This window comes from Conger conger, chromosome 16 (assembly GCF_963514075.1).
Source record: "Conger conger chromosome 16, fConCon1.1, whole genome shotgun sequence".
NCBI lineage: Eukaryota > Metazoa > Chordata > Actinopteri > Anguilliformes > Congridae > Conger > Conger conger.
The window spans coordinates 11,287,409-11,314,329 of NC_083775.1; the positions used below are offsets into that span (position 1 = coordinate 11,287,409).

Consider the following 26,921-nt stretch of genomic DNA (forward strand, 5'->3'; position numbering starts at 1 on the left):
GTGTAAACAGGACACACACAGCGCGAGCGAGAGGCACCGTCGTTCCAGTCGGATGTCTCCGGTGAAATAACGAACCGCGGCCGGCTCCACTCAAACGACGGTGCCACCTGACACAGGCACCTCGTGAAACAACTCTGCTTTACAGGAGGCCCAGCCCCCACCGAGGGGCTGATCGAGTTGGCAAGGCAACAGTTCCCATGACTATGAGTCACTGTGGAATAAGCACAGCCACGTTGGACCTTTAGCGGTGGCCTTCTGCTTGTACAGCAGGACACTGCACCGCGAGATCACTGCGGCTCCGGGTTCCATCTGGCTCTACGCACCCCGCACCGTCGCCATAGCGATGCGCCAGAATGTCCCCGCGGGCCGTTCGCGCGCGCTCCTCTGCGGAACCGGAGCAGAGGCGGGATTCCGCCTCGGCGTGACTCGTGCAGTCACCGGAGACCGAACGCCTTTTTTCCTCCTGACACGCACGTCTCCGTCAGAACAAAGACAATCCTCATGGTCTGTGAGCTGACACAAACCACCCCGAACGGCCAGCAGATCAACGTTCATCTCGAGCCATGCGTTTAGCAAAAAGCTGCAGCAACACTTATAGGGTAAATACCAGGTATTAGGCAAGTATTTTCAGATGAAAGTACGATGAAGCGGGTTGCAAAACATACTTACATATTACTTAGATATGGTTTCATAGTATTTACCGCTGGAATCAAAGTAGCCTTTTTAACTGCATAAGCTGTGGTACATGTTTTGTTATTTGTGTGCAACTTCCATATTTATTTGTTTTATGATGCCCCTTGGCTGGGTCTCTCTTGTAAAAGACATTTTTAATCTCAATGAGACTTTCACCTCATTAAATAAAGGTAGAGAAAATAATAATAATAATAATAATAATAATAATAATAATAATAGTTACCTAATAATAAAACAAGTAGCTGTTTACAGTAAAGACAGTAAAGGGTAATTAACTGGCTGTAAAACAAAGCCTTACCAAAGCTGCTGTTGAACATGCAGGTCAAAATGTGAGATATCAGCAAGGTTACATGGTGTGAATGTGGGAAAATGCAGAGATAAGAGAAGAAATTGAACCAAACCATTTGACTACCGCTACATAGCACTGTCGCCTGAATGCCCTGGGGGTTCAAACTGACCGGGTTTGAAGGTTCTCCCCGTGCCTGTGTGGGTTTTCCTCCTGGTTACTCTGGTTTCCACCAACAATCAGACATGCAGGCTAGGCTACTGGTGGGGGAACATTGATGTAACTGAGCATGTGCGCCCAGTAACCTACCCTGTATAAATATAGGCTAAACAAAAATATAAAAATATATTTTTTTGCTAGCCCTCCTTTTCTGAAATGACAGAAAAGCCTGAATCAATCCATGGGGAACATCCAGAGTGTGGCTTCCTCTTTTGTCAAGAAGGTTCACAAACACACGATGTTCAGGCCTTCTTCTCTGCAACCTGCAATGATGCCCACAGGGCGATCTTCAGGAACCGCTCTGCACTCTGAACTCACAGGAGACGAAGCCATGACGCACGATACTCTCCACTTTAATCTGTCAGAGTCAGACTCTCGAACCAGAGCCGGTCTAATACCGCTCCTAGAATCCCAGCAGAATACGGGATAGCCGCAGACGGAAACGAACGGTTAACAGGAATTTGTTAGCGATTATTCCAGGGCAGCAGGACGTCGGGGGCCGAGGGGGGCCCAGTGATTGGTTGCTCTGCGGATTCTCCCAAGAGTGCCGCGCTGGTATGCAAGTCGCTGTGTGTGACTAATACGCCAGGATTTCAGCGAGAAACGCGAAGAGCCCAGCCTGGCTCAGGGAGGGGCCTGTTTACAAATGCAGAAACACATACTGCACGCTTGGGTGGCGACAGGGTTTCAGTTTTGCCCCAGTACTAGCTTCCATCTCCACCCCTAGCCACTGTTTCGCCCAGGGATGAATCAGGACAGCCATATCTGCTGCTTCCAAGGAAAGCAGCCCCCAGTCACCGCAAGATCCGGAAAGAGCCAACAGTCTGTGATTCACTCCCACCTCCTAGTCACTACTTGCTCGTAACTATTATTTATGCTGCCAAATATTCAAGCATATTTTTGTCCTTTAACTCTCTGGTACAATAGAAATTATGTCCTACAGTCAGCGTTGCTGCAACTGGCCAGTGCTACAATCTTTCTTTAAAGCTTTGTCCTTCAGAAATGTATCCCATTAGGTAATGCTCATCACGGCACTTCCATTTAAGCAATTTTGGGTCAATGAGATCAGTCCTTCACGAGTCAATACATGCATACTACTAGTAATCAATATGTGTACTGATTTTCTACAAGCATATTAACACTTGACCTTGTGGAAATACACACAGTTCAGAGCAAGGCTTTGCCTTGCATTGGATGACAACAAACCTTCCATATTACCCTACTACTGAGGTCACACGTATCGATTCAAATATATGAAATCAGAATGTTGGTAAACGAAGGTCGGTAAGATACTTCCGGGTGGCCGCCCAGGCCTTTTTCCGATTCTTAAAAGGGAGGATAACCCAGGTCCTACAGCCCGTTTACAGGGCGGCCTCAGGTGCTTGGCACAGTCAATGGCAGCTAACACAGAGACACTCAACATAAGTTTCAAAGTGCCAGAAACATGGTGGGAAAAATCTAAACCAGAACCTCTAATTATATTGCTCATGTCCTTCACAAACGTTGTTAGCAACTAACGTTAGCTAATAAACACCAGATGCTCATCAGCGGACGTATAGAGAAACACTGGGATGATAACTTTATAAACATGAAATGATGAAACGTTAAATCCAACCTTGCCTGTTGTAAAACAAGTTAGCTAGCTTTGTTACAGTAACAGGGTTTCCAATAATGCTAAGCATCTAGTTTGCACTGGTTATTCAGGTTAATAATGTTGGCTAGCTAACATTAGGTACAATGTTAGGGGGGGTGCTGACATCGAACATTAACGTTAGCTAGCGTCATATAAATAAAACAATTTTGTTCAGTTTTCAGAAATTATTTTTATATTCCAACATTGACTATGTGTTTGTACCTTGGTTAAATGACATGGAAAACACTGCCTGCTATATAAATTCCTCAACCTTATACACCTGAAACTACAGGTGCTTCTACAAAAATGTGAATATTGTGGAAAATTTAATTAAAATTACATTTTAATTAAATAAAATTTAATTCAAAAAGTTAAACTTTCATATATTCTAGATTCATTAAACAAAGTGAATATTTCAAGCCTTTTTGTTTTAATCTGGGTGATGACGCCTTACAGCTCATGAAAATCCAGTATATTAGATATAATCCAAATATGATAAGTGCCTCCAGACACTGGGACCTTGATTTCGAAATGAAATGCAAAATTTACTTTCATCTGAAAACAGGACTTTAGACCACTGAGCAACACTCCAGTTATTTTTCTCCTTTGCCCAGGTAAGACACTTCCGACGTTGTCTCTGGTTCAGGAGTGGCTTGACACTAGAAATGCAACACTTATAGCCCATTTCCTGGACATGTCTGTGCATGGTGGCTCTTGATGCACTGACTCCAGCCTCAGTCCACTCCTTGTGAAGCTCCCCCAAGTTCTTGAATCGGTTTTGCTTGACAATCCTCTCAAGGCTGCGGCCATCCCTGTTGCTTGTGCCTCTTTTCCTACCCCACTTTTCCCTTCCAGTCCATTCTCCAAGAATATGCTTTGATACAGCACTCTGCAGACAGCCTGCCCTTTCAGCAATGACCTTCTGTGGCTTATCCTCCTTGTGGAGGGTTTCAATGAGTGTCTTCTAGAGAACTGTCAAGTCAGCAGTCTTCCTCATGATTGCCCAACCAAGTATTGAGTGCATAAATGAACATACTTTTCAGAAGGTCGACATTTCTGTATTATAAATCCTTCCTTGCGTAATATTCTAGTATTGTGGGATACTGGATTTTCATGAGCTGTAAGCCATAATCATCAAGATTAAAACAAAAAAAGCACTGACAGCAGGAGAGTGAATACTGACAGCAGCAGGGAAGTAAACACTGACAGCAGGAGAGTGAAGACTGACAGCAGCAGGAGAGTGAACACTGACAGCAGCAGGAGAGTGAACACTGACAGCAGCAGGAGAGTGAGCACTGACAGCAGGAGAGTGAAGACTGACAGCAGCAGGTAACTAAGTGTTAGTGATCAGTCACAGTGCAAACTAGATGTGTAATTGGGCCACTGCTTCTTGGTGACACCACATTCTTGTATTCCTGACAGTAGTACTGATGTTACCCACTCCTGCAAACCTGCTGAGTGACTGTAAGCAGCGAGGGGCTAACCTGTAGAAGGACTATGTCCTGGAACTTTGGTGCTTCCATATTGACTTGTCTTTTCCCATCAATGAATGCTAAAACATAAGGTCTGCATTTTACAATGCATATTTGAATAAATTCAGCATAATCTGAAGGTCAAAGGCATTGGCTGTACTTCTTTCAGGCAGGAGTATGCATTGGGGCCATGCAACATCAATCAATGACATCCAAACACAAACACTGCAGCCATAATCCGTGCAGTTTTTGGCACCTCTGTCCAGTAATCTCCTGGCTATCTGTTCTGTTTTCTCTCCCTCCAGTGGTCTGGCTGTCTGTCAATCACCACGCAGCTCTTTCAGCACGGACTGGAGACTGCGGCAGATTGCTTTGTGTGCCGAGTCCACAGTCAGGTCTATTACTGACGCCCTAGATAAAGACTGCAAAAGACTGTATAAAATAAACAACACAGGCAATGAGCTACATTATATGCAGCTATATTTCAACCGGTTTTGATCCAGGGACCCCCAGGCTTAAAATGTGTCTGCAGACTCCCTATGACACATTTGTGGTGTCACTGTTGAAAACCTACAATCAAGTAGGATCTATAGACAGATAAATTAACAATATTATTAATTCATTATTTTAAACTAATATCAACAAGTGATTAGTTAAGAGCAATAAAATTACACCCATTGTATTGAGAAGATTTCGTTGAAAAAGACACAACTGTCAACAATACCACTCTCCCCCTAGCAGTGAAAAGGGAAGAGCTTTCACAATACCGCACTGTATCAAATTGCTGTATGGCCCATTGTTATGAAAAATTACCACTGCACTAGCTGCATACCTGTAGATTCCCCCCATTAGCAAATAATACTTTCAGGCTATTATTTTGGGAAAGTAGTTGCCAGGAATCCAGCTTTGTTTAAACTCAGGCCATCTTCTGAAGGGTAACAAATAAGAGAACAACCTCAGCACAGAAACATTCATTCATTATCCTAACTCGCTTATCCTGAACAGGGTCGCAGGGGGGCTGGAGCCTATCCCAGCATACATTGGGAGAAAGGCAGGAATATACCCTGGACAGGTCGCCAGTCCATCGCAGGGCACACACACCATTCACTCACACACTCATACCTACGGGCAATTTAGACTCTCCAATCAGCCTAACCTGCATGCCTTTGGACTGTGGGAGGAAACCGGAGTACCCGGAGGAAACCCACACAGACACGGGGAGAACATGCAAACTCCGCACAGAGGCCCCGGCCGATGGGGATTTGAACCCAGGACCTCCTTGCTGTGAGGTGGCAGTGCTACCCACTGCACCATCTGTGCCGCCAGCACAGATACAGCACTGTGAAAATGCAGTATGCAGGACCCTGGTGCTACTACAGGGTCAGTCAGTTACATTACAACACGGCTGCTAGGCTACTGTAGGACCACTAAGCTACTGTAGGGCGGCTAAGCTACTGTAGGGCTGCTAAGCTACTGTAGGGCCGCTAAGCTACTGTAGGGCCGCTAAGCTACTGTAGGGCTGCTAAGCTACTGTAGGGCGGCTAAGCTACTGTGGGGCCACTAAACTACTGTATGGTTGCTAAGGTACTGTAGGGATGCTAAGTTAATACAGGGCCTCTGAGCTACTGCAGGCCAGGCTGTGGCACACTGGGTTTGATGTAAGAACCACTGTAAGCTGACAGTGCCCTGCCTTTGATCCCCCTCACAGGGAGGGCTAAAGAGGCACTTTCTGCCTCGTTCCCCGTGGGCGGCCCTGTGGAGAGGCAGCAGACTGATTGCCCTCCTCATTAAGGGCTTCCTGTCCCTCAGTTATTCACAGTGTTTAAACTCAGGCATTCCTGGACCTTTCATTGTGAGCCAGATGACCAGATAAAACTGACAAATCTTTGTTTTTGCTTATTGTAACAGCTAACTAAACTTAGCAGCAGATGTTATCTAACTGGGTCAATTGGGTGATGTGGCTGATGTGCTTATTTGGGGCAGGTATACATACCACCTACTTGTACAGCTGAGCAGGAGCACTTCTGGGAGAATTCATTATTGTTCTAGTCAGAACCTCACCTCTTCAAGAAAAACCCTTTTGGAACATTTATGGAAGACCAGATGCGTGCACACAGATTCAAACGAGACCAAGCGCATCATTCATGGCGGCCTGCTGAACCCGTTGCTCACTATCTCTAGCTATCGCTATCTGTTTAACCAAAGATTTCACACTGAACGAACTGGAACATCAACGCCTTTTTTAACAGTCACTGCAGTACAATGAGTGGGAAAAACAAAAAAGAGGAATCGTGGACTCAGCAAGCTCACCCACTTCCTCTCCGTCATCCTGCTGTTCCGAGGTAAGGGAACATTGAAGCAAAACTTTCCACCTTCCACATACACCTCATACTCATAGAAGAATTCTATAAAGATTTCCAATCACTCTGCAAAAGTTTAGAGTACAGTCATGAAGCTACTGAAATGTTATCCAAAAGCCAAAAATCACTAAAACAATCCGTTGGCACACTGCAATCCCAAATATCCACCATCACAACCGAAAATGAGCAACTCAAGGAAATGGTATTGGACTCACAAGCAAGAAGCATGCAAGACAATTCGGTTTTTTTTCGGCATTCCGGAAATATCACCTGACAACCCAGAAAAATAAATAACTATTAACTTCTCATCTCAAAATCCCAGCAGTTAGAGCATCTGGTATCACTTTCCACCGTGTCCATCGCCTCGGTAATTCAAACAACGCAAACAACACCAATGAAAAACCCCGACCCATCATGGCAAAATTCGAACACTACAAACATAAAGAACTGGTCTGGGCCCATTGTGAAAATCTCAAAGGAACTCAATACAGAATCAACAATCAATACCCCCGCAAAACACTTTGGATGGTAAAAAGGTAGTTCTATCAGTCGATAAACTATACCACCATATATTATTATTATTATTATTATTATTATTATTATTATTATTATTATTTATCATTCTTAATATTGTGACTGTGCATAAACAGGCTATGCATTTCTCATGTACACTCATGGTTGTATGTGGCGGCCCACGAGTGTATGTCAATATGTTTATGCGCCTGAGCTATGAATCTAATATGTTTATAGGCCCTATAAGTTTTTTTTTTTCCCACTTTTACTCTCCACTTACCCATCCCTCCTACCTGCTGCATGCTAAACAGCCCCCCTCCTCAGCTAAGCCTGCCACATTCTTTATTAACATACCATGGTCTCACCCCAAAGCTCATTACAATACAGAAAGCCTCCCGTGCAACTGCAGATCCTGTGTGTCTTGTTATACCTCATCCTGTCTTATCATGTCTTATCCTGATTTACCCAGTCTCGTCTTGTTTTGTTCCTGTTGGTCTTCTATCGCCTTGTTTGGTCTTGTTTGGGTCCATCTATACATGTACACCCATCTTACCTGCCCCAGCCTGGCCCAACTCAAATTTACCGATCCCTACAAATACCCTTCCCCCTTCTCCCAACAACAGAAAAACTACAATTCCCCTAATAACTTAAACAAAACAATATGTCACCGGCACCAAAACTGATACTCTGGAATATTTGTGGCATCGGCTCACTGGCAAAAAGAACTCAAGTAATCAACCACCTTAAAAACTACAAGCTTACATTTGCCTACTTCAAGAAACCAAACTATCCCAAAAAATAATAATAATAAAAAAAACACACCAAACTTAAAACCCACCAATTTAATCTGGTCTGCTCATACAGTTCTAGCAAAAGAAGCGTTTCAATCATGATTCATAAAATAATACAATATATCAATAACCATACTAAAACAGATTCAGAAGGCAGATATATAATTATTAATGGTACAATTAACAACATTAGTGTCACAATTGCCAGCATCTATGTCCCAAATAGATGACCCCGCATTCTTCACTCAACAGAAACTATTAGAAAATACCTGGGTGAACTGGGTATAGGAGACCGCAAAACACATCCTCACATGAATATACCTACTTTTCACCTGTTTATAAAACATATTCCAGGATAGACTATTTCTTGTCAAGTAACTCAATAATAGAAAATAATATATCAATAATATAATATATCAATAATATATCAGATAACACAATACACTCAACTACAATATCGGATCATGCCCCAATCAGCCTTAAATTAAATGATAAAGCCTTAATTTAAAAAAATGGCACAACTAAAAGAAGACAACTTCACTCAGTTCTTCAAAAAACAATGAACCATATTCATAGAAACCATTGACACCCCAGATATATCACCCATATATCACCCATATATCACCCCAAACATATCACATATCTGGGAAACAGCTAAAGTAGTATTAACTGGATATACACTACACTACAGGGGCGGCCTGTAGTGTAGTGGTTAAGGTACATGACTGGGACCCGCAAGGTGGGCGGTTCGATTCCCGGTGTAGCCATAATAAGATCCGCACAGCCGTTGGGCCTTTGAGCAAGGCCCTTAACCCTACATTGCTCCAGGGGAGGATTGTCTCCTGCTTAGTCTAATCAACTGTACGTCGCTCTGGATAAGAGCATCTGCCAAATGCCAATAATGTAATGTAATAACATTGTCAATCAAAAGTTTACTACAGAGACTCCCCTACAATAACTTTGAGTTCAAGGACAAATCAGGAAAATACTTAGCGAACCAGTTAAAAAAGAACAAGGAAAAAACAACTATCTCAGCCATCAAAGACTCAACGGGCAGCACCATCCATGACTCTCAAGCAATAAAATCTGCATTTAGAGTATTCTACAACTAATTATACACCCCGAAAAAGTAACAAATCCCACAGAGATGAACACATTCCTCAGTAATATCATACTCCCCCAATTAAATAGCGAGCAAACTAATATGCTGGATGCACCATTCATCCCCAAAGAATACAAAAAAGCCCAATTTCCAAACAATAAAGCACCAGGACTGGATGGCTACCCCTTATAACTCTACAAATACTTCTGGGATACCACCTCACCACTATTTATTAGAATGGTAGACAATATTAAAAACTCAACGTCCATTCTGCCACACATGAATACAACACTTATCTCTGTTCCCAAACCAAACAAAGAACACTCTGCTCTACGTATAGACCAATCTCACTTATCTACGCCGACATCAAGATCATTAGCAAGATACTGGCTAGCCGAATGGAATCAGTTATCCCCCACCTTATTCACCCAGACCAAGCAGGATTCATTAAAGACAGAATCTCATCCCGCAATATGCGCCGCCTACTCAGTTTAATAAGGATTTCTTAATTAATAACCACCCAATTAAAGGCATAAAATGGAAGGATAAGGGCATCACCCACGTTCATCATCTCTTTTCAAACATCACTTTACTTTCTTTTGAACAGCTGATGCTAAAATTCAATATAAGCAAAGACCAATATCTGCAATGTATCCAAATCAGGAGCTCCATCAAAACCAAAATTGCACTGATAAACAACCCCCTGTGTCCATCTCCACTAATAGCCAATATCAATAAAATAGCAAATAGTCCCAAGCAACTCTGCAAACTCTACAAAATCCTATCTACATCAGACTCTACAGTGCCATTACCAATAGAAAAATGGAGAAAAGACCTACATTTCAACCCCAACCGCAACTTGGACCCAAATCTGTCAATCCACCTTCAGCATGTCAAAAAACATAAATCTACAACTTATCCAATACAAGGCATTACATCGTACACATATCACAGGTCACAAAATGCATGCAATGGTTTTTACTCATTCACAGCCCTGTTACACAATGTCAACTTCACACCCCTGACAACTATATCCATTCCCTATGGTCCTGCCCTCCAGTCCAGAGTTTCTGGACATAGCCACAAAATTATCACAATTTATGGCTTGCAATATACCAATACTCCATAAAACCATAAAAAAACCAAATAAAAACCATACTCATCAATTGGAAATCAAGAAGGCAACTCTCCACCAAACAATGGTTGAACCTCCTCTTGGACCATTTCTCATTAGAACAAGCCTCAGCGAGAAACAGAAACTAAAGTACAAAATTCATCCAAAAATTCCAATTTTCTACAACAGCACAAACTACCTCAAACCACCCACAGCATCATCATCATCACAAGTCCTTTGGACCCACCCTGTGTTAGATGTTTCATTTTGTGTGCGCTTAACCGTGTTGCATGTTTTAGTTTCTTAATACGCTGGCTTATTGGCTACTCGTTTCTTCTTTTCTTTATTATTATTTATTTATTAATTTATTGTTATCCATGTGTTCTTTTTTGTATTTCTTATGATTTACTATTATTGTTATGTTTCGCTTGGCACTTCTTCTTAAGTGATAAGGCTCCCGAAGAGGGGGGGGTGGTGGCGTGCTAATAAAAAAATAAAAAAATAAATTAAAATATGACGCCACAGGACAAGGCCTGCAACGACTGGGCACCATGAACAACACGTTGAAAAACACTGCTGTGACAACAGCACAGCCTAGCACAGCCTAGCACAGCCAGTGCCTCAAAGAACAGCATATTCCCACACAATCAGACAGCAGGTACCAAATTACATCACAGCGACTGAGCGTGACCGTGCGTGTAAAAAGCAGTGAGAACGTGATCACGCGTGTGAAGGGGCGTTGAGAGTACGGTCACGTGTGCAAAGGGACAGAGAAAGCATGATCCCGTGTGTAAAGGGGCCACAGAGCACGCGTGTGACACGACACAGCAGTCAGACCATTGATCAGCACCAGCTAATCTCAATGTGACCTTAATGGGAAAGTTTCCTATACTAACCTCTAAATAGCTCCCTGCGCGGCACAATCTGCGGCCTTTAAAATGTTGAAACACGAGTTAAATTAAGCGTACCCCCACACAGGAAATGCGAGTTCTATTTCTGACTGCTGCTATTCCTGAATCATCGAGTCCGTTTTTACTTGAAACCCACATATGCCTGACAAACAAGGCCCGTCTCGTTCCGATCATGAAAGGGATATGGCAGTGTGTGCATGTGTGTGTGCGTGTGTTTGTGTTTTTGATGGTAAAGTCAACTACCACCAGAGACACTGTTCATGAGGTGTGTAGAGTACACTGGATAAGATATGGCTTGGAGAAGCCTGTTCCCAGACCAGCAGACATTCCAGGAACAGGGGGATTACACAGTGTGTGTGTGTGTGTGTGTGTGGGGGGGGGGGGGGGCCCTCTCAAAAGGCCTGAACAGAAATGTTTGCTTTGGTCTTGGAAGTTTAAGGGGGCTCACAGAGACTGCATATGCGCAGGCCCAGAACTTGGTGCTATGCGTGGGAGTGTACAGCGTGGGCCGTGTTAGCGCCACCCGCAGACACAGTGGGACAGACGCCAGGGTCAGCGAGGGGAACTCCTCTGCTCCGAAAAAGCACAAGCTGTCCTGGAGGAGCGGCCGGTACTTTCTCGGGAGTCAGGCGAGAGCACTAGAGGGGTCTACGTGCTTCAACTGCCAAACTACCGCCGGTGACAGAAGCTCAAGAGGAGGGCGGCCTGGTTAAGGTAAATGACTGGGACACGCAAGGTCGGTGGTTCTAATCCCGGTGTAGCCACAATAAGATCCGCACAGCCGTTGGGCCCTTGAGCAAGGCCCTTAACCCTGCTCCAGGGGAGGATTGTCTCCTGCTTAGTCTAATCAACTGTACGTCGCTCTGGATAAGAGCGTCTGCCAAATGCCATTAATGTAATGAAAGAGTACACACAGCTGGTGATACAGAGATACACGTGCCTGTGTCTGTCAATGTATGCAGAAACACCTGTCCCTGGCCAATCGGGTCAAAGCAGATATCAAGCTCAGCTTATCGGATGATGCGTTGGGCAGCGGTACTTTCAGTGACATACACTCACCGAGCACTTTATTTATATTTTTACTTTATGAGGGACTACTTATTCATGCAATTATCTAATGAGCTAATTGTGTGGCAGCATTGCATTGCATACAGTCATGTAGATACAGGTCAAGGGCTTCAGTTATTGTTCACATCAACCATCAGAATGGGGAAAAAATGTGATCCAAGTGACTTTGACCATGGAATGATTGCTGGTGGCAGACAGGGTGGTTTGAGTATCTCAGCAACTGCTGATCTCCTGGGATTTTCACACACTAGTCTGAGTTTGCAAAGCATGGCGCAAAAAACTAAACTAAGAAAATCCAGTGAGCAGCAGTTCTGCAGACAGAAATGCTTTGAGACTGAGAGATGTCAGAGGAGAACAGCCAGACTGATCAAAGCTGACAGCAAGGTGACAGTAACGCAAATAACAACACAGGTATGCAGAAGAACATCTCTGAACACACAACACATCATAACTCCAAGTGGCTAGGCTACAGCAGTAGAAGTAAAAAAAAGAAGAAAAAAAAAGTCTAATAAATACCTAATAAAGTGCTCACTGAGTGTATAGTGCCCATTCAAAATGCTAATTTTCACCCTTCCCCATGTCTGTTTCCTCACTGAAGTGTCCTCCAGAAGTTCCCTAGCCATTCCAAGGAGCATTTAACATTCAAACACGGTGGACCTCGGTCGATTTCCAGGCCGGGCAAGGACCAAGGAGAGAAGGATGGATAGAATAGGCAACTAGAATGAGCATATGCCCTATGCATACAGCCATTCCCCCCTTTGAAGAGTATATCAGTCCAGAAAAACAGTTTTATCAAGGCAAGGCAAGACACCGGAGTTAAAAACACGCCGTTCATCACACATGACCGCCTTTGACTCTGCAGAAGGGTGAGCAGCCAATTAAAGCAGTCGAGTTCAGAGGCGATAAGGATTCATTAAGCACGGGAGGGGAGTGAGCACTTTAACGGGCCCTTTCACATTCTGCGGATTGGTCTGACATCGGCTAACGTGGCTTTAAATGTCAAACGAAGCCGGAGCCGGCTGACAAAATGGAGTCTCCAGCAGAGGGCCTGCGGACATGGCAACCGTTATGGATCCTCATCTAAATGACGTCGTGCAAAGCGTGACTCCTGCCTTCTCGTCCTGTAGGGCGGAGATCATCAGCGCAAACACCGAATGAGCCGCAAGCGTCCGGCCCCCCAGGAATACAGGTGATTAACAATCAGGCAGCCACACCTGCACACCTGCGCACCCATTAACCTGTCGAGCCTGCTGTACATCTCAAAACACTGCGCTGTATTTCACAGGAACAGTGCGCATTCGGCAAGATTAAAGCAGCCCTACGGTGATCATTTACAGTCTGACGATGATTGGAGGAGACGGCGCATGCACCGTTGGCTATACCATCTGCCCGTACACTGACATGGTAAATAAAACAAATAAGCAATTAAAAAAAACAATACTGTAGATAACTAAGAGATTTAAGTACCTAATGCTTAAAATATCCAACTAAGCCCTGACACTGTGCTGAGAATAATGGCTCAGATTAATTTCAGTTTTATTGTTTTATCAAACATGGAGCCTGACCAGTTAGCTTTTGGTTTGAAAACCCCACTTTGCAACATTCCAGAACCTTCACAAGGAAGATGGAATCCATGTCTAATATATATTTTTTAACTAGATGCGGAAAAAAGATTTTTTGAGGCTTATGTGGCTGTGACCAGCTCTGCTATAGAGTATATCCATATCTCAGACTGTGAGTGGCCCAGGGGGTGTTGGAGGGAAATCTTCACAAAGTCAAATCAATAGACCAAGCTTCAGCTAACGAGAAACAAACCATCAGCAGACCTCGGCCGCAAACCTCTCCACACACACACACACACACACACACACACACACACACACGGTGACCCCACCCCCTGAACTACACAAACAGCTTGGATTGACTTGGTAAATTCTAAGCAGACACACACCCATAGAAAAACACACACTGACACACACGCAAACACCATGAACAAGCTACATTCTCCTTTGCATACGGCAGGCATTTCTCTGAGCTGTTGCTTGGCAACCAGGTAGTTTCTTGTGACTGCTGTTCCTTGGAGAAATCCCTAGCCTGTGCCACTCAGCATCAAGCTAACGCTCAACACAAGCCCCTGTTCTAGAGTGAGACCAAGCTCCTTCTCCCATCACACAGTCAGGCCCAACACTCAACACAAGCCCCTGTTCCAGAGTGAGACCAAGCTCCTTCTCCCATCACACAGAGTCAGGCCCAACACTCAACACAAGCCCCTGTTCCAGAGTGAGATCGAGCTCCTTCTCCCATCACACAGCTCAGTTAAACACAAACCACACAGAACTTTCAGAGGAACTCAAGAGATATTCTGTATAACCGCTTTCATAACGACTACAGTTTGACCACGGACGGTAGCGGTGGTCACAGAACTGGGGCAGCTGGCTGTCAATCTGCCTGTCACACATGACGCATAACCTTCTGGAGGCTTCCGGGGAGGGGCCAGTGTGGTTGTACTACTGATCTCCTGAAACGTCAGCAAAGTCCCACACTGGCTAACTGCCCATGTTGCTACGGCAACCTCCTCTTGCAGCCAACATACCCACAGTAGTAGAATTTTTTTTTTTAACAGAAGCAGTTTTTTTTATTTATTCATTATTGCATTACATTATTTATTTGCTGTGCAGGCATCCTCATTCGAAAGAACTCCCACAACACAGGCTTATATTTTACACATGCAAGCTTTTGGACGATGCCGTATACAGGCAGCTCAAACGAAGAGGTGGCTGGCTGTAGGAGCAGCAGCGTTCCGCTAACAACTGTGATCCCAGCCCACCGTGATCCCAACGATAAAACACAACAGAAGCACTATCTGCGCCACAGTCAGGCTGATGAGCATCTATAAAGTCACCACAACCGTGAAAACAGAAAAAAAAGATTGCTTGAACTCTAAGCAAGAAAAATGCTAAAGGCAAAAAATGCTAGATGGTTTCTAACCGAAACGCTTTCTGCACTTTTCATTTTTTTTGGCACCATTTTGTTTTTCACTATGTATACTATTATAGAATAGCATTTCATTTTTCTGGGCTTTTTGCATTTTCCTCGCTTGGAGTGTGAGTATTCTATTTGTGTTCATGGCACTGTGATCTCTGCGCGTCGTGACGCCGGTCCGTGTTTAAGGCCTTTCGTAGTGAAAGCCGGTCGTGATGGGGGTCTGCGTTAAAGGCTGCTATATTCCGGTACATTCCAGGCCGCGGGGAGGGAGATTGCAGCCGGCTCGCACCTCTGACTGGCAGAGCAAACAGCCGGCTGGAGTCCGCCTGGCACGGGCGCTTTAACGACGGGTACACACCACGTCAGGTTACCTAGCAACGCCACCGACTTCAAATAACAACCAAATGTTACACAAAGCAAACAGACTGAACATGCCATTACCATTTATTGAGTTTCCACATTTTGGTATTCTTTGAGGCACAATGGATTTGGTGTTTGTGTTTGGAGATGGGGGGGGAGGGGGATTTAGATGATGCTAAAGTAATCAGGGAAATTTACTAAAATCCTAAAAACAAAGATTGTGTTAACACAATAATCCAGACGGAGCCCTGCTACAACACTCACTGCAAAATAAAATCAACATGCTGCTTTAAGTAGACTGCTACAGGAAAGAAATTAAATGTATTGATATTACATCACTGGCTAATAAAATAAGCCATCCAATTCATTGTTTCTTTGGGCATTTATTGTGCCTAATTATTTTTATGCCCTGCCAAGCTCAGCATAAATAAAACCCAGATACATCTCAGTAGCTTGGAGGCAAGGGAAAAATACCCTGCCTCAAAAACCAGGTACAACTTATACCAGGTACCTCATCTCAACCACATCTAACCCAAAACCCTAATCTTAACCATGTCTCAATCACAACATCAAACTCTAATCTTAATCATAATCATAATCATAATCATAACCTTGTCTCAGTCATGACATCCAGCCCTAATCCTAATCTTAGCCTCCTCAACAACATCCAACTCCACTCTGAATCATAACCTCGTCTCAACCACGACATCTAACCCTGTTACGACATAATAATCCTGTATTTCAACCACCTCATTTAACTGACTCATCTGGCTAACAGCACATCCGAAATAGCAAAACTATTCCACGTGGGAAATCGTGGCAGGCACGGCAGGAAATAAATCCATCCAGACTCGATTGTTCCTGGTCAGGTGCAGTGGGGGTGCTGGAGCCTATCCCAGCCTGCTTTGGGGCGAAAGGCAGGAATACACTCTGGACGCCGCACTACCAAGGCGAGTGTTCACCCTCACACAGCACAGAACACAAGCCGGTGGCTGTCTTCATCATTACTGTACTCTGTATGCAGATAGGAGTCCTCACAGCAAAGGGCCTCTTTTCAGCTGAAGCTATATTCAAATACTTTACACTAAAATTATACAATGACGAATACCGCATAATAACAAAATAATGACTAAAACTATACAAACGAACACACACTGGCAGCCTGGCAGCTGAAGTCCTAACTGTTCCAAAGTCCAGCTTGTACAGGGGGTCCCCAGGACTGAGCTTGAGAACTCACTGTAGCTCATTAGACGCAATAGACAATATTGTATTTGAAGCAACTGATAACTCTGGTGCCACCAAGCTACAATGGACACAGTGCTGGACGAAGCCAAATTTCATTGCTTCCATTTTGTGTTTCCTGAGGCTTTTGACTGAAAATTTGCCTTTTTCCCCATTCCGATACACGGCACCAATGTCACAGTTTCCCACAGGAAGCTATCCACGGACACATTCCCTGATCGCCCACACTACACCCAGCTGGGATTCTCCACAAGACCAAACTCCTCAGAGCTGAAAGGAGACCCAGCCCCCCGGCCGGCCCTGGGGGGACAGTCGGGGGTGGGGCATGAATTCCGGGGCTGAAGAGTCAATGGCCACTTCCTCTTTCAATTACACTGACTCACTCAGTTTACCGCTGGCAGCAGAGCATTAATGAGACCCGCGGGACTCTCACCACCAGACACGACACAGGCTAGATATTTACCGGGCCCTAGCAACAGCCACACCTGTGCAGAACACATCCCACAGACCGACAGGATAACAGGCGTTTCGCCTCACGTTAACAACTCCCTCTGTTATTTTCCATTAGACAGAGAGATCAGTCCCGGCGCGTGTTCATGAAGTCCGTATCTAAGCCTTATCCATTATGAGCCAAAAGACGAAACTGACCCTGGATCCGCATACACCTCCGAGATGCTTAATTCACGCTGTGAATTAACGCAGAAACGCAATACATCTTTTCAGGTACCCATCAGACACCATTTTAGCCAAATATCAGTTATATCCATTTAGAACAATTTCCGAGTTCCTTAGGCTTTTTAGTAACATTTTTGGAGTGAAACATTTTCAACGGTTACAGGGAGTGTCGATAGTAGTGCAATGACATCAATGTCAGGGTCTCACAGGATTTATACAGCCCAATGTCTTTCCTAACACTGCATGGCAGGTTTTACTGCTTGACATGAGCAGGAGAACAGATTGGACAACAGAAACAGAAGGTGAATCGGACTCATCAAGGGTGCAACTTCTGTTTGAATTCTGGTGGGGTTGAAATGCGGACCCCCAAGAACCGAAACCCTGTAGGAGGGTCTGGGGGGTGATATTTTTCAAAACAAGAACTGACATGATCATTTCTGGCAAATGCTAAGGGAAAGATATAACGACTCATCAGTATGACCCAACCACAGCATGAAAACCCAATTTTTATTTTACAAAATTATGTTCCTTATCATCGTATTGCTGTATATTATCGGGGGTGGTTCTTTGGCCTGTTTTGTAATACTGGCCGGTTCTAACCCCACTATCGCCCCATAAATTAGGCCCTTGAGATTCAGAGGACAAGAGATAAAAATGTCCTCACAGGAAATGAAGCAGAGGCCATGAAGCATTCTGCCCCCGCACCACAGCCCCTCAGCCTGGGGCAGGAGCATCCTGTGAGAGAGAGGAGCGCGGGATCATGGGGCTTTAAGAGCAGCCACGTTGGGGAAGGAGGCTTAGCGAGCCGCCCTTTCTCCAAGGACAAGCGGGAACATCACTCAGAGAGGGGGGGGAATTAGCACCGTCGCTGGTGGGGAAGGCTAATTACGGATACTGTACAGAGCAGCCCTCTCCTTCGTACGCAAAGCAGTGCTGCAGACCTCCAGCAGCACCTGAGAGCCTGACGTTTCACCCGGACAACATCACAACCCACCTACACACACAAGCACACACATACACACACACCTACACACACACGCACACACACACACACACACACATGAAAATCACAAAAATGTCCTCTTAAACCTGAGTGTCCCTATAATGCTGGTGAGAATTCAGGAAAAATGTCCCTCTATACCATCTATACCAACACACACATACACACACACACGTATGCATGTGCACACACATCTCATCTCTCCATCTCTCTCTGAATAATATGCATCAAATTGCCGTGCTCTGCCCGTTTTTTTAGATTAAATACGTTTACAGATTCATAGTGAAAGAAACGAAGGAAGACGGAGAAGGAGAGAGAGAGAGGATATTGAAAAAGAGACATTGAGAAAGAGATCGAAAGGGTGCAAGTTCCACACTAGGGGTTACGTGGGTGAAGCTGGCCTTAGTATTAGTGACTTGTTGCCACGGTAACTACTGCTAGTTTCCCCAGAACCTGCCTGGATGGTTTACAGTAGCCCCAGAGATTTATTAGCAATGGCAACCATGGTGACGGCCACAGAAACAAAAAAAAAAACATTTATATTGTTGTCATCGCTACCGTGGAATGGAGGGATGCCCCTGGCACACTCCTGTTTCTGTTCTTACCACTCACCCCTGCACCGACAAAAAACTACAAACTCCCATGATGCCCAATCACAGGTGAAATCAGTGTGCTTAGCTATGTCTAGGAAGTGTGCTATAAAACCAACCACTCATACACACACTCACACACACACACACACTCTCACTTATAACCACTCATACACACTCATACACACACGCATACACACTCATACACACATACGCAGGAAAGACAGGCTACCAACAGCAACGCACACACACAAGCGCCCACATATGCCAAGGAAACCCTGTCTAAAACAACACACGTGCAGGAATGCGAACACACCAAAGCTAGCCTGTCTACAGCAACACACCCACACTTGCACTAAGAACAGTCTGTCTATAGCAGCTCACACTCACACATTCATACACAAACACACGCATACAAACTCATAGGTGCTCATACACAAGCATACACACACTCATACACACGCATACACACGCATACACACGCATACACACGCACACACACGCACACACACGCACACACACATACACACACGCACACAAACTCATACACACTCATACACACGCATACACAAGGACAGGCTGCCAACAGCAACGCACACACACAAGCGCCCACATGTGCCAAGGAAACCCTGTCCAAAACAACACTCATGTGCGTGAATGCAAACACACCAAAGCTAGCCTGTCTATGGCAAAACACCCACATGCTTGCACAAAGAACAGTCTGTCTATTACAGCACACACGCACACACTCACACACTCACACACATGCACCATCTACAGCAACACACATGCATGCTTGCACTAGGAACAGTCTGTCTATAACAGCACACATGCACAGATGCACAAATGCATTGTCAGTTTGTTAGTCACAGTAAGCAACACTCGGTTTTGCCTCCACTGCATTTTCCCCGATCTCTGATGACGGGTGCCATGTTTGGGAGAGAGATCTCCTGATTATCACACATTTTACAGAATGTGAGCTTGGCCACATCAGCACAAATTACCACCTGCCTCCAGTTCTTAAAATCCACACACAAAGAGGAGAATTGCAATGTCTTAGTAAATTACACGGATTACCTAACTGACACGATTTACAAAATCTCAGAACATTCAGCACATTCACACCACATATACATATGCATGAACAGATTTAACAGATCCGTGACAAAAGGAAAATCAAAGCAATGCAAATCACATCCTATTACGGATTCTGACCCATTGCAACCGTTTAGAAATACAAGTTCATAGATATTGTTTGCATTTGCATTTGGAAGGTTTTCTCACAATCCTTCAGCAAATCCAGCCCTGATCCTCCATATGGCCTTTTGGCTTTTTATCTGCGGTCTTTACCCCATAACTGTCCCCCCCCCCCCAGCTTCTGACTACAGGAGTTCCCTAGGCTTTGTTGGGGAGGGACAGAGCCTGAACGCTCCGTTCCACAGTCACATGACGGAGGTGCCAGATTCACCTGAAAGGTGGAGGAAGTTCATGACTCTGGCAGGAAAGAGTTCTCAGAAAGAAACACCAGAACATCACGGCACACTAAAATGGAGGTGCTGAGTAACAACCATAGATACCAAACTCTAGTACACACACGCAATGTGTACACACACACACACACACACACACACACACTCACAGGTTTTACATTCTAAAGGCCCAGCCAGGCACACATTATACTTCAACCATTTTAGCCTTCAGTGATGAATAAATAACAATTTTGTCACTAATAACCAACATCAATGAAATCACTTTGTGACGGAAACCTACACAAGCGCTTCTCAATGAGCACCATTCAAGAGCCGTTCTGGAGTCTACTAAGGAAGTAAATACTGGCCTAAATCGTCCATGAGGCCGTGTTACTCTTTCAACGCTTCTCTCTCTCTCTGTCTGCCGTGATAAAGATCGACAGACACCAAAAACAGCCTCCCGCACTTCTCCAATTTGCTCACTTCATCCCACAAAAGCCCTTCCAGACAGGCTGTTAAATCAGCCACTGAGTAAGCTGGCGGAAAGTCATTGCTTTTTTAATGAAAGGGACACACTTCGGGGTTAAGCAGCCCGCCACCTGATTTATATCACCCCCCAGGAACAAAACAAGCCCCATTACCGCCACTGTCACCCTTTTACGGAGGCCGGGAGGAGCAGACCGCAGGGCCCCCGCCGATAAAGACAGGAAATAACTAACTTCCTGGACACGCAGGAAATGGATGAAGTTCACCGGGCTGTTAGCGCTGGCTGCGCAGCCGCAGGTGAGAAATGGGCGCGGCTGCAGATCGCAGCGCAGGTGAGCTCAGAGGCCAATCCAGCTGAGCCTTTGAGGTGTGAGGTCACACGCGTGTGACAATTTGCGTTCACTGAACATTCTAATGCTGACGGAACACTCACTAGTGGCATTTGAAAGCTTGTTGAGTTCCCCAACACTTGGAAATAAAAAATCCATAAAAACCACTCTTCAAATGGTTTGAAGCATATTATGCAAGATTTTCACCTTGAAAATATGATAAAATAATCATGCTCAGTTATGTCTTTAGGATGCGCAGAAAAGGTAGGAGGACAGAGGAACTGAGGCAACGTGAGTTAGGCAAATGGAAAGCCTTTGCTCAGTCAGGCATCAGTTTGAAGCCATGTCAAATACAGATAGGGAGAGGTGGATCCACAGGTCGATCATTTACACACATCATCACATGTGAAAGAAAAATCCGGAAGCACTGGTGTATCCTCACTGAGACATCCCCTGCTAGCCACCGTGTCCCTCGAAGGCACATTTATCAGATTGGAATGTCCTTAAAGATGATTTTCACACACAGTCTCTCGAGAGTTTGCAGAGAATGACGTAAAAAACATCCAGTGAGCAGCAGTCCTGCAGGCAGAAATGCGTTGTTAACAAGAGAGGTCTGAGGAGAAGGGCCAGACTGGTCAAAGCTGACAGGAAGGCGACAGTTAAATAACCACGCATTACAACAGTGGGACGCAGAAGAGCATCTCTGAACTCACAGCAGCAGAAAAAATAGGTCTAATAAATAGTTTTTTTTTTGTTTTTTTTACTGCTGTAGCCTATCCACTTAGAGTTATGATGTGTTGTGTGTTCAGAGATGCTCTTCTTTGATGTGCCGAACAGACACCCAGAGACACCTTCGAGGTAAAGTGCACTTTGAAGCCACCACTGCCCTCCAGCAATCAGGCTTCATGAATCCCTTACTGGGCGGAGCTACAATGAGCTGTCAATCTCTTGACTTGTTTAAACCAATAAAAACGAATTTGCTCTTGGGTTGTCAGATTTACAATGTGTCCAAAGTGGACGACACGCACAGCTAGAAGCTGTTGCCGTTGCTATCGGACCCTTCCACAGACCGGGGCATTGTTGACATGCAAATGTATTATACACCAACAGTGTGACCTGACAACGACTACGGGCAGAACTTTGTCTTCATGCCAAACCGCTTTGTTCCTGGATAGCTCTTTATGAATAAAGATTAAAATAGAGATTTTTTTTTTTTTTACTTTGATAGTTTATAACTGAACTAACTGACCCCCACTCAGACAGCACTGTCTGTAACCCAGAACTGACCTCACACTCAAATAGCGCTGTCTGTAACCCAGAACTGACCTCCCACTCAGACAGCACTGTCTGTAACCCAGAACTGACCTCCCACTCAAACACCACTGTCTGTAACCCAGAACTGACTGCACACTCAAACAGCACTGCCTAACCCATAACTGACTGCACACTCAAACAGCACTGTCTGTAACCCAGAACAGACTGCACACTCAAACAGCATTGACTGTAACCCAGAACTGACTGCACACTCAAACAGCATTGTCTGTAACCCAGAACTGACTGCACACTCAAACAGCACTGTCTGTAACCCAGAACTGACTGCACACTCAGACAGGACTGTAACCGAGGGTTGACCTCAGGCTGAAACAGTATCTGCAGGACAATGTTTCAGACAGCAGGAAGTTGTAACCTCATGCCTTTGGAAACAAGTACACAGAAGCAAACTGAGAGAACACAGACACAATAAATGTACACATTTCAAATAAACACATCCATTCATCCATCCATCCATTATCTAACCCGCTCATTCCTGACCAGGGTCACGGGGGCTGGAGCCTACTGCAGCATGCATTGGGCAAGAGGCAGGAATACACCCCGGACAGGAAGTTTCAAATACACTTACACCTTATGCAAACACATACCCATGTGGGTATAAGTGTAATATGTACAGTACACATGCCTGTGAATAAGCGTAATATGTACACACATATGCATATTACACTTATACACACATTATTCAAACCACCATGTCTGGCACCAACAATGATTCCACGGCCAAAGTAAAAAAAATTTGCCCATGGTCTGAAAAACATTTGAACGTCTTGACCATGTCTGCATGCTTGTATGCATTTAGTAGCTACAACATGATTGGCTGATTAAATCTTTGCATTAACAAGCTGGTGTACAGGTCTACCTAATAAAGTGGTCACAGAGTGCATATGTACAAATTATACTTATACAGTAGTGTGTAGTGATGATTATACACTTCACACAATGAAGATAAATCAGAAACCAAGTACTAATCAACTATTAATTGATGAAAATAAGTAAACAGATTTATTTTCATCAAGTGACCAACCGGCATCATGAAAGGCTACAATGCGTCTACGAACAATCTGAGAGAGCTCCTTCCATCGTGCCATCATGTTTAACACTGTGACACTGCTCAAAGTTTGTGTTACCTTAAATACTGGAACAACTGACCATCAGAAGTAATTTTGCAGAATAATGTTGCTTCAAACATCAACAATCATGGAATGGGCCTTCAAGCATGCACTCATGCAAAAGTCAAAAAATAAAAAATAGTTTTCAGTGTTTCTGTTCATTAGCCATACTTTTACCCCAGTGTAATTGTGGAAATTGTGCACATTTTCTTTTTTGTTCTCATTGCCTACAATAGTATTGTTCAATACATTTTCACCAATTCTTTTTAAAGAAGTAATATATTAGGTGGTGGTGTATAATCATCACTGCACACCACTGTACGTACAAATGTAATACGCACATATGCGTGCAAATGTGCAATATGTACACATACGTGTGTGTATAAGTATAATGTAAATATTATTAGCTGGCAGCACATAAGTTAAAGGTGACGCCGCAGCCCGAGACAGGGCCTGCGTTACTCAACATCATAATATTTATCTAAACCACGGCCAGACCACCAATGCCAGAGAAAGCACTCTGGGCAGGACACTAACAGCCAGTCGGCACACATGATTGAGATGCACAAGTACACTTCAGCAGGTCCTGGGGCGTGGCTCTGGCCGGCCAAGCCTCTGCCACTCACGCTAGCACACCGCGCGCTAACGCCCAATTAGGAAGAGCGGCCATTTTATTTCCATCACTGGACCGACAGCTTACACTCCGGAGTTTCGCGGCAGCCTGAGGAGCACTGTTACGCAGCTCTGTGCTGTGAAGTACCTCACGTGGTCAAGGCGAGCAGAGCCACCCCGCTTTGATGGTACAGAGTTATATTCATCGCAATTAAAATGGGAGTACAGCACTGGTATAGGTTATGATGCACAAAAGATATACTATGTCCTTTTATGAACACTGCTACTGATCACTGCTGACTTGACACACAAGGCTTAACACAATGACTTACAAGGACACTACATGGTAAAAGCTTCAGTGTTAAAACATCTCTAACAAGTAGGGTTTACTAGCAAGGGATCAAAGGCATCCACCAGAAACCCTTTTGAATTTAAATATATTTTCATAAATATTTCCCAAAATCTATACATAGATGCATATGAAGTCTGGCCATGGACACTCCAGACCCGATGATAAAAAATATTTAGAGCACTTTTGGACTCGTATAACCCCTGAAAGAGTTTAATTAACACTGAACAGTTTACTGTGTATGACCCCATTTCTTCTTGTTTTACGTTTGTCAGTCAAATGGACAAATATCACACGGCCACAATTCAGAACCATCTTAAGTCAGTAAAAAAAAGAGGCCAAAGGTAGCAAACAGTACTGTCACTTAATTGCAAGCACCCAATTACCTTTATAGCTACAGTATTATGCACTGCTAAAAACCACCAACCTTCCTTCAATGAGAACATAATTATTTATTAGGCCATCCATTTATTAGGCCTATTTTTTTCCTTTCCTTTAAAATTTCAAATCAATTGTTCTTTACTTATAAATAACAGTTATACTTGAGCTTGTAATTGGCCTCAGCAGGAACTTTTAAATGATCCATGATCTATGGTTAAATAAAATAGCAACCCTCTGTGGCATACACATTTAAATCGCAGCGAGAAATAATATACATTAATGAATCAAGCTTTTATGGAAGAGGCAGTCTCCATCAAATGCCTGCTTGTCTGAACACTACAATCAAGTACAAGTACTCATTTTCAACATCCACCCTCGAGCGTTCTTGGCGCACCAAGCGATTAACACTCCTTAATACAAACTGCGGCACGAGGCTAGAACAGCAGCGCGTACGAGGCGCAGCGCAAACGGCCATGATCACAGCGCAAAGGATATGGGTTACAAACCACCATCAGACACCAGCTGCGAGGACGCGTGGTCTGTTTAACGCAGAAGAAGACCACGGGAGCGAGGGCAGGATAGGGAACCTGCTCCTCGTCATCCGAGACCAGATCCGGGGTTGGATCGCGTCCGCCGGATTCCCGAAATACAGTCCGGTCGGGAATAGGAATTCTAGTTGTTCCCCCTTCTTCGTCATCCCTGAGGTCTTCGCCCTGACCCGGGCCTTGATCCGATACCGGTATAGGTACCCTCACCTCCTCGTTCTCCAAGTAGTGAAAGTGCGCTCTTCCCTCGCCATCAGTCATGATAGTGCGGCTAGCAATGGGACCCTGTAATAGCGCAGGTGAGGGTCAAACAGCATCGTGATTCTATCATCGAATTCTACTTTTATTCTGCCCACATATGGTAAGATTATTGTTGAAATGTCTATGTTAGATTAATTTGTGGGTACACGCGTCTTAACTTGCACGGAGGGTATATTGGCATATTTTATCTTTAAAACGAATTTATCGATAGCATCACAAGACAAAAAGCACGAAAATAAAACGTAGCCTACCATAAAGCATTAAAATGTAAATTAATCTTTCTAATACATTTCGTAAATGAAATGGAAATGTTTACATCGTAAAAATGAAATTGCCTTTACGAACGAACAATGAAACAATGGGGACGATAGACGTTCGGTTACCTCTTACATCTGACTGATGAATACGAATTGAAGAAGTGCAAAACATTCATTCAAAGTTGATGTTGCGAAATTTACCTTACAGTTGTGGAGTGACAAGTTCCCGTAACCATTGCGTTTGGTGTCAATGCACAGTAGTCAAATCCCTCCCGAAGCGAAGCAGTCTTTTATCGCAATCCATCTGCACGCTCCCAATAGTTTTTTCTTGCTTGAAATTTTACGTAGATCCAGATCAACTCATAAGCGAGTGAAATGAAAATAAATAAATCACACGCAGGTTATCTGTGCCGTGCGAATTCTGAAAATCGAATCCATTATCAACAAATTGGCTGCACCATTGAAAGCGTCTGTATCCACCGCGGTTCCTTCTTGTTCTGAGATTCCAAACTTGTGTTTTACCAAGAGCTCGGGCACGTGATGGCAGGTCGGAGAACGTAAAGACTCCTGGGGATTCCGGCACCAGCGACCCAATGGCTGGGGTACATCACATGTGGTACTTTATGCTTCTCTTTACTTTAAAATATGAAACAACCGCAAATATTTAAAATGAGTTTGTATGTTCAATACTCTTCCACAGTGGAGAAGGAATCCGTAAAATCTGAGTAGCCTGCGCTGTTTGTATCTTTTACCCTGACTACTGTTTTTGGAGACGAC

General features: G+C 44.3%; 1 protein-coding gene across 1 annotated transcript in view; it reads right to left on the reverse strand.

The window, feature by feature from the left end:
- The window catches only part of LOC133115136 (voltage-dependent T-type calcium channel subunit alpha-1H-like), a 114,290-nt gene extending 87,671 nt beyond the window's left edge, over positions 1-26,619 (reverse strand). The window contains exons 1-2 of the mRNA XM_061224885.1: positions 26,346-26,619; positions 25,577-25,911 (exon numbers count right to left, since the gene is read on the reverse strand). Of these exons, the coding sequence (XP_061080869.1) occupies positions 25,577-25,887 (311 nt within the window). The 5' untranslated portion in view covers positions 25,888-25,911; positions 26,346-26,619. The remainder of the gene's footprint in view (positions 1-25,576; positions 25,912-26,345) is intronic.
- Between the last annotated feature and the right edge of the window lie 302 nt (positions 26,620-26,921).